At 41.6% G+C, this 8,034-nt stretch overlaps 1 protein-coding gene across 1 annotated transcript; it reads left to right on the top strand.

The window, feature by feature from the left end:
* Positions 1 to 4,724: 4,724 nt before the first annotated feature.
* On the top strand, positions 4,725 to 6,400 carry LOC123502504. Its single transcript, XM_045251626.1, has 5 exons — positions 4,725 to 4,909; positions 5,072 to 5,223; positions 5,589 to 5,772; positions 5,997 to 6,211; positions 6,352 to 6,400. Exons 1-3 carry the CDS (start codon positions 4,725 to 4,727, stop codon positions 5,762 to 5,764), a joined length of 513 nt encoding a protein of 170 aa, XP_045107561.1. The 3' UTR covers positions 5,765 to 5,772; positions 5,997 to 6,211; positions 6,352 to 6,400.
* The last annotated feature ends 1,634 nt before the right edge of the window (positions 6,401 to 8,034 follow it).

Below are 8,034 nucleotides of genomic sequence, written 5' to 3'. Positions count from 1 at the left end.
AGTATCCTGTCACCCTGGTTTATTGTCAGAAATACTCGTATATCAGGCGGTAGAAATAGAGAATGAGAAAAATAGTACAGTCTGCCTTTTAAGCACCTTGTTTATTGCCTCGCGGAGTTGCCAACACTCGCTGTACAACAAGATACAATTTAATATTTCCTGCTTTGACAAATAACAAAAGCTGGACACGATAACGAAGAGGAAGATGTCACAATAACCAATAAATCGACATGTGGTATTTGTATAAGCATAGCGTCTCATTAATAAGAGATTTAGTAACAGATAGTTATCATAAACATATATACATGCGTCCTGTCTTCACAGACAACCTTTTGCTACGGCAGTAGTCTTTTAGCGGTGGTGGTGGTGACAACAGTTGTGGCGGTGGGCTATACTGACCCATGCACACCACACACACACCCACACCCACAAACACACACACCCACACCCACAGACACACACACACACACACCCAAATAAAGTGAAGTGTTGCTATATTACCGACAGTTTTCAAGAAGCACCAACCACCAGCAGCAGGCCTTCACCCCAACACTCCACACTGCCTAATCTTCGTCTATTAAAGGTATTTATAAGGCTATTAAGTTAAGGTTAGGTTTTCTTTACATATGAGAGTGAAAACAGTACGCAAATATTTTAAAGTAATGGTATAAGGACCAAAAAGAGCAAGGTGTCTTTATTACCCTCTCATATTTGTTTCCTTCATCTACCATAGGCCAAACATGTGTCAGAATGCAGCCACCAGTCTAATATTTCATATAATCTAGTCAAAATTTCTCTCTGTGGCTTAATTTTAATTTGGTGAGATGATAAAGACTATATATGGATGTCCTGCCGCCACTGTTCCCGGGGTTTTCTCCGGGACGCCTCCCCCGTGTGGTCCCCTAGCCATCACCCTACCCACGCCATCACCCTCCTATCGTCAGCCTGCTGGGTCAAATACTTTTTTTCGAATATTTCCTGACGGTAATATTGCGCTTCCATGGTATGTTTTTATGGTTTCTATAAATGTTTCGTCGTGTTTGAAGTGTGTTCCGCGCCTGTGCTGGGTAAATATGTGGCGTTTAGTGGTGTTTTATGGCGTATGTTAAAGGCTTTTTAACGCTCAAAATTTCCCACTTGGAGTTTTGAGCTTTTTCATTTCAAGGTATAAGTGGGCCTTTATGGTAGCAAAAGAGTGCCTGTCCTCTTTTAAGTGTGAAATCAATCTAATGAGTGAAATATGTGGACTTTGAAATGGTGTTTGGGGCTGTTGTAAAAAGCTCTTATTTTTCATTATTTTATTTGCTCACGTTTCTGCTTCTCGGTCTAACTCGCTGTAGAATGCCCTAAAAGATAGCTCAGACTCCCAGAAGTGTGATAAAATACTTGCCAAGTGAAAATGGCTTGACTTTACAGGACGTTTTAAGAGATTTATGGGTTAAAATGTTTTTGTACTTTTAACGTACTTAATTTAGACCTTTTTTAAAAACCAGTTAAGCTGGAGATATTTTGATATTTTGAAAATTAGTTTAAGTATTTATCACGTCATAAAATAACAAGCATTTGGCCGTGGCTTCGTTTTTCTAAAAGTCATTTTGAAATCAAATGATTTACGTAATTTAGCCGAGTCCCCCTTTCCGTTCTCTTTCCGATGACCAGCATAGCCCCAGGCTGGCGCCGCTTTTCCAAATCCACAGTTCGTCGATATTTTGCCTAATATCTAGTGATTTCTACGTGTTTTCGTGTTTCGAGGTTCAGGTGTGTAGATAATTGTAGCAGGAGGAGGAAGAAAGGAGAAATAAAGGAATATAGGAGAAAGAAAGGAGAAATGGAGGAGGAAGAGGAGCAGCAGCAAAGCTACAATACTTAAGTCACCCTCCATTTCCTAAATATTTTGTCTAATATCTAACATTTTGATGTGTTTCTAGGCTCAGACGTGTAGATAGAAGCAATAGGAGGAAGAAGACGGAGAAATAATGGACGAGGACGAAGAAGAAATGAGAAATAGAAGGAATAGGAGAAGGAGCCAAGGTGTAATATTTAGGTAAGTGTCCTTTTTAATCCTAACGTTGTTTATAATGCATACTATTGGTTTTTGGGATAGATTTGCTTTGTTTTAAGCTTGTTCATTAGTGTTGCAGGATGTTTGGAGTGTTATAAGTATGTTTGGGGTTCATTTCGTGTATTTTCAGTGTGTGTTAGATCTTTTACATATATTTTACGTATTTAAGTGTGTGGATTTAGGTGTGTGTGAGTATTAGCATATGTTGAGTGTGGTTTGGGACAACTTTAGGGGTTAGTTGGTGTTCTGAGTGGGGTTTGGGTTTATTATGAGTCTTATACATGGTGAGTGTGTGTGTTAGTGGTCTTTTGGGTGTGTGGGTGGTTATTTCAGTAAATATTGGGTGTTTCTAGTGAGTTTTTGTGTTTGGAGGTATTTTAAGCTGTTCCATGGTTTTTTTAGTGTGTTTTGGGATGTTATTGAGTTTTTAAGCAGGTTTGGGTGTGTGGTTTTGGTGGTGTGTGTAAGAGTGAATTAGGTCTATACGAGGATTTTTCAGTATGTTTTGAGGCCATCAACAGGCTAGCTCAGTGTCAATGGGCCCTTATAACAACTGTCCATTATTGATTACCCGCTTCGTTTCCAGGTGACGACAGGCAGAATGAGGTGGACGTGGCGGAGGCTGTGGGCGGTCAATTCACGGCGCAGGTTACCCACACCTTGCACCACGCTGACTGCCCGCCGCTGTTCACTAAATTCGGGCAAGCCTGTATCTCCGTGTTCTGCCCTGGATATAGGAGTAAAGTAAGTTGTGGTTTTGTTGTTGTTGTTCTTGTTTTCTGTTAAGATTTGTTTGCTCTCTCTCTCTCTCTCTCTCTCTCTCTCTCTCTCTCTCTCTCTCTCTCTCTCTCTCTCTCTCTCTTCTTCTTCTTCTTCTTCTTCTTCTTCTTCTTCTTCTCTACTACTACTACTACTACTACTTACTACTACTACCTACTACCGTTCTTTGACGACGCGTTACGTCAGCAGGTTCTCACGCCTGTCCCTTCTTGCATATATTCTGACCTGCTCTGTTTGATGAGGTGACGTGGGGCTAGGCTTACAGTGACATCTGTATGGCTTGTAACTGCTTAGGAGTAACGAGTATGAACTGCTTAGGAGTAACGAGTGTGAACTGCTTAGGGATAACGAGTGTGAACTCCTTAAATAGGACAAGTGTATTGCCACCAGCGGTGGACCGAGGGTAGCTAGGGCAAGGAGGGAGGTAAAGCCGGCAGTCTGTCGGTGGTGAAGCAGCTGTGCATATCCCTTTATACCAGTTTGGATATATACCAGGGACCATTCTTTACACCACATGAACGCCAGAGATTGGTAAGAGTGCTTGTTGTGTTTGTGAAAGCATAGGAGTGTAACTGTATTTTGTATTTTGTTTTTTTGTTTTGTTTTTCCCTCATGTAATATTAGTTAGCTACTCGTCTATTTGTTTGTTATGTACTTGTTAATGATTTTATTTATTTATTTTTTTTTTAATTCTGTTTGAGATGGTGAATATGTTGCTAATGCCGTTCGCACGCACGTTCGTGTTCACATGGGACAAGTAAAACACCAAAAGAAAGAACGAGTCTCGATAACCTGGCCTAGTAGCAATACACCACAAGGAAACACCCTTGCCTAACACCCCTGAGTGGGTGTTATATCACTCATCCTCCGTCACTGGTGGTGTGACTTCCACTAGTGTTGAAGGAGAGGAAGGTATGGGACCGATAGCGGAGCGAGAGCAGACCGTACATGTGAATGCACCAGGACCTTGACCAGAGCGAGAGCGGAACCAGAGCATAGCAAGAACGAAGCGAGAACTTAGCGATAGTGTGAATCAAGCCTTAGCCTCAGGAGGTGAGGGGGCTTCGGCGCCGCGTCGAGAGCAAGCTTAGTGTAGTGTAGTGTATTGTGTGTTCACTGTGTGTGTGTGTGTGTGTGTGTGTGTGTGTGTGTGTGTGTCTAGGGATGATATTGGTAACTAGTGTGTCTGTAATGTGTTTTGGGTGAGCTTTTTATATTTTGAGGTGTTGCAGGGTGTTTTGGGTTAGTTTTGGGTGATTTAAGTTGTTTGTGTGTGTGTCAGTTGTGTATGGTGTGTTTTGTGGTGTGGTGTCAGTATTGGTGCATACTGTGTGCTTGTAGTGAATTGTAAGTGCGTTTATTGGTACTATGAGGTTTTTCATGTTGGCAGTATCCAAGGGGATTTGACAAAGCTAGGTTCAATGATTTCAAATTGTTGACCAATATAACAGGTTCGGCAGTGTTCCAAATTGATATGGACAGTAAACTGAACAATTGTTTTTGTATTTTGTAAGCACGATCGACAATTTGGAAGTGATAATTTAGTGGGTAGGTTTGTGTGTGGGTGGGGTTAATTCACAGTACATAAACCGGAAAACATTAAGATGAAAATAATGACAAATATCTAATGCGATTCGCAATGTATATAGAGGTGGATGAAATTGAGCAACCTTGCTTATTGTAGATAACATTAATAAGGACCTTTGACTGTCTGTGTGGGAGTGTAAATTTTGTTGTTTGTCGGTTACTTGTAATTTAAGGAAACGCGGAGAGCTAAGATGAACAGCATTCTGGTAACTTACTGCTAGGGTTTCTCTCTCTTAAAACACCATCTAGTCAATCTAAATTTACCTTATGATAGTCTAAACCATGAATAATAGTGATGTTGAAATACAAATCCAGCATTTCACTCACAGAGTGCAATAGTGGTAGAGCTGCAGACGACCCCCGCACGGAAGAGCAACAACAATCAGTCAGTCAGTCAGTCAGTTCTCCCACAGTGCTGGCAGTTGCATCCCGAACCAGCGCATGTGTGACGGCATCAATGATTGCTGCAGTAACGGAGAGGTGAGGAGAAGGACTTGCTTTTGTCAGTATCTCACATAAGGCTTAACTCATGCCCTGAACTCCTTTGTTTCATATAAAAGTTGCAGATTTTCTTACATTGTATACAGTACAATACAAAATCACAACTTGACAGTACTGAAGCAAATGCCTTTCTTGTGGCAGGATGAGTTTGTGCAGCTGTGTGGGATTGAGGAGTGCCGGGAGAAGAATGTCGGGTGTGTGTGAGCCTGTTTACATCAACACTCGAGAGTCATACTACTGCCAGTGCCAGCCATGCAGTGTACAGACTTGTGTCAGAAAGTTCAAGTGTGAAGGTGAGGCCTCCCTGAACTGTCAATGTCACTCTACGGTCTGTCTTCTTAAACTTGTCAGTCCTTCACCTCTTCATTTAGCAGCAGCCTAAAGAAGTTAGTGTGGTATTCAAGGGTACTTTTGTTATTGTTGGCATACATCAACATGCATTTTGTCTCACGAGTATTACTAAGATCAGCGATTTATGGATAGGTTGTTCTTTATGATTAAGTATAATTTAATCTTGCCATATGCATTTGTCATGAGTACTGATAAATTTTTTTGTAGTTTTCCTCAACGTATTGTTGAATGTGTTCCTGGAATGCGTGTAAATCTATCCTTGTTGTAATAAATCTGTGTTTCTGAGAGCGTAATTCTCCACCCTCAGACGTTGACGAGTGCGTGGAGTCGCCCAGATCCTCTCCCTGTGGACCATCCCCTCAGCAGTATTCGATCCGCGCAGCAGCAACAACGGTTATGAGAAGCCGGTCATTGAAGTGTCAACTCCCCAAGCTGGCACGGTGGTGGGTGTTGTGCTGGGCTCCCTTGGGGTTCTTTGCCTAGCTGTTGGGGTAAGTAAAATAGTTTTTTACTTCTTTATACTGTGGGGTCTTTCTCTGGTTGTATTGTGGCTGTGCTGTGGCAAAGATGGCGTAATTAAGCAGTGGGTGAGATTCTTCCAAACTTTAAACAATTCTAAATTGTTCTTGACACACTGAGAATATTCCATTACTATAAAGTTAGCCGACTCATACTTCATACTTTTTTTTTTTCATCTCACCTGCAACATTTTAAGTGTACAGATGTTTGTCGGGTTCCTGAAGATGCGTCGACGTGTTATCATCCACGCAAGCTTCCCCAACCCAACCTTTGTACCACAGGACAACAGGCATTCAGGAGAACAAGAGGAGGGAGTGAGCGGCTGCATTGAACGGGACAGCATTACATTCTTCCCACAGTTGTATGACTACACTGAAGCAAGCCCAGAATAAAGTGTTGAGTGACCATGATGTGAGTATTGTGGTTTGTACATTACCCTTTTATCTCCTCGTGTCTCATTTTAAAAGGTTTTGTACTTTCTTGTTATTTTTTTTTTTTCAGGACTTAATAATGTTGACGCCATTTCAATGTTGTTGCATCTCTTGTTCCAGGAATCAGTACTACTAACGCCAAAGAAGTGAGGGAAGTGTTTGGAGTGAGCGTGCAAGACGTACAACAGACACCAGACTGCTACTGCCGGTGTAGCCAAAGGAACAAGAGGAGGCAGAGGAGGAGGAAGAAGATGAGGAACAAGAGAGTGATTCTTGGAGACGTACCAATGAAGTTCTGCAGGTTGGCCACAAATCTTCATTACTGGTGTAGTGTATTTCATTGATCATTTGTATATTGGGTGGATAAATTTGTAGATTTTGTAGACAGTTGTAGATGTGAAGTGGGTAAGGTTTTTTGCCATGCCTTATCTACACCAGCAGAAAACCGTGATATGTAGAAGTTGTGATAGAAGCATTGTGATAGGAATATACCGTGTACATATGCATAGAGAATTTAAAAGAGGAGAGTGTAGACCAAGAGAGGAAAGTAACCTCTTTTAGAGATTTCTGCGAAAGTTTTGCTGTAGCGTTAGACATATCAAAGGCTTTTGATAGAGTCTGGCATAAAGCTTTGACTTCCAAACTGCCCTCCTATGGCTTCTATACTTTTATCTGCAACTTTATCTTAAGTTTCCTTACTGAATGTTCTATTGCTGTTGTGGTAGGCGGCCACTGTTCTTCTAAATTTAGTAATAATGGAGTTCCTCAGGGTTCTGTCTTGTCACCCTCACTCTTTCTATTATTCATTAATTAAGCAAACTTGTTGTCCTATCTACTCCTACGCTGATGATACCACCCTACATCTTTCCACGTCCTTTCAGAGACGACCAATCCGTCAGGAAGTCAACTGATCACGCAGGGACGCCAAAGAACGCCTGACTTCCGATCTTTCTAAGATTTCCGATTGGGGCAGAGAAAATCTAATAGTTTTCAATGCCTCAAAAACTCAATTCCTCGATCTATCAACTCGATACAACCTTTCAGACAGGTATCCCCTCTTCTTCAGTGACACTCAACTGTCTCCTCTTCCACAATGAATATCCTTGGTCTGTCCTTTACTCATAATCTTAACTGGAAACTTCACATCTCATCTCTTGCTAAACACAGCTTCTTTAAAGTTACGCGTTCTGAGGCATCTCCGCCAGCTTTTCTTCCCTCTAATTGCTTACTCTGTATAAGGGCCTTATCTGCACGTGTATGGAGAACTCTTCGCATGTTTGGGGGGCTTTCAGTTACAAAGTTTTACTAGATAGGGTGGAATTAAAAGCTTTTCGTCTCATCAACTCCCGTCCTCTGACTAACTATCTTCAGCCTCTTTTCACCGCCGAAATGTTGAATCTCCTTCTCTTTTATCGTTATTTTCATCCTAACTGTTCTACAGATCTTGCTATCTTCATGCCTCCCCTCGTCCTGTGGCTTCGCTTTACAAGGCTTTCTTCTCATCCCTATTGTGTCCAACTTTCCAACACAAGAGTTAACCAGTACTCTCAATCATTCATCCTTTTCATTGGTAAAATCTGGAACTCCCTACCTGCATCTGTATTTCTGAATTCCTGCGACTTGTCTTCTTTGAAGAGAGAGATATCGAGGCATTTCCTCCCTTGTTTTGGCTGACGCTTTTCCACTTTTTAGAGAGCCAGCACTCAAGTGGGCCTTTTTTTTTTTTTTTATCTTTTCTTTGTTTCTTGCCCTTGGCTGGCGCTCTTCCTACATGAAAAAAAACCTCTCGGGACACAAGTCCTC

This window comes from Portunus trituberculatus, chromosome 11 (assembly GCF_017591435.1).
Source record: "Portunus trituberculatus isolate SZX2019 chromosome 11, ASM1759143v1, whole genome shotgun sequence".
Taxonomy (NCBI): domain Eukaryota; kingdom Metazoa; phylum Arthropoda; class Malacostraca; order Decapoda; family Portunidae; genus Portunus; species Portunus trituberculatus.
This window is presented reverse-complemented; position numbering and strand designations above follow the sequence as displayed.

Bases quoted from the DNA above. Each gene is read 5' to 3' on its own strand.
- LOC123502504 (XM_045251626.1), top strand. From the start codon at position 4,725: ATGTTGAAATACAAATCCAGCATTTCACTCACAGAGTGCAATAGTGGT. The intron at 4,910-5,071 runs GTGAGGAGAAGG...TTCTTGTGGCAG, and splicing joins ATTGCTGCAGTAACGGAGAG to GATGAGTTTGTGCAGCTGTG. The intron at 5,224-5,588 runs GTGAGGCCTCCC...CTCCACCCTCAG, and splicing joins CAGAAAGTTCAAGTGTGAAG to ACGTTGACGAGTGCGTGGAG.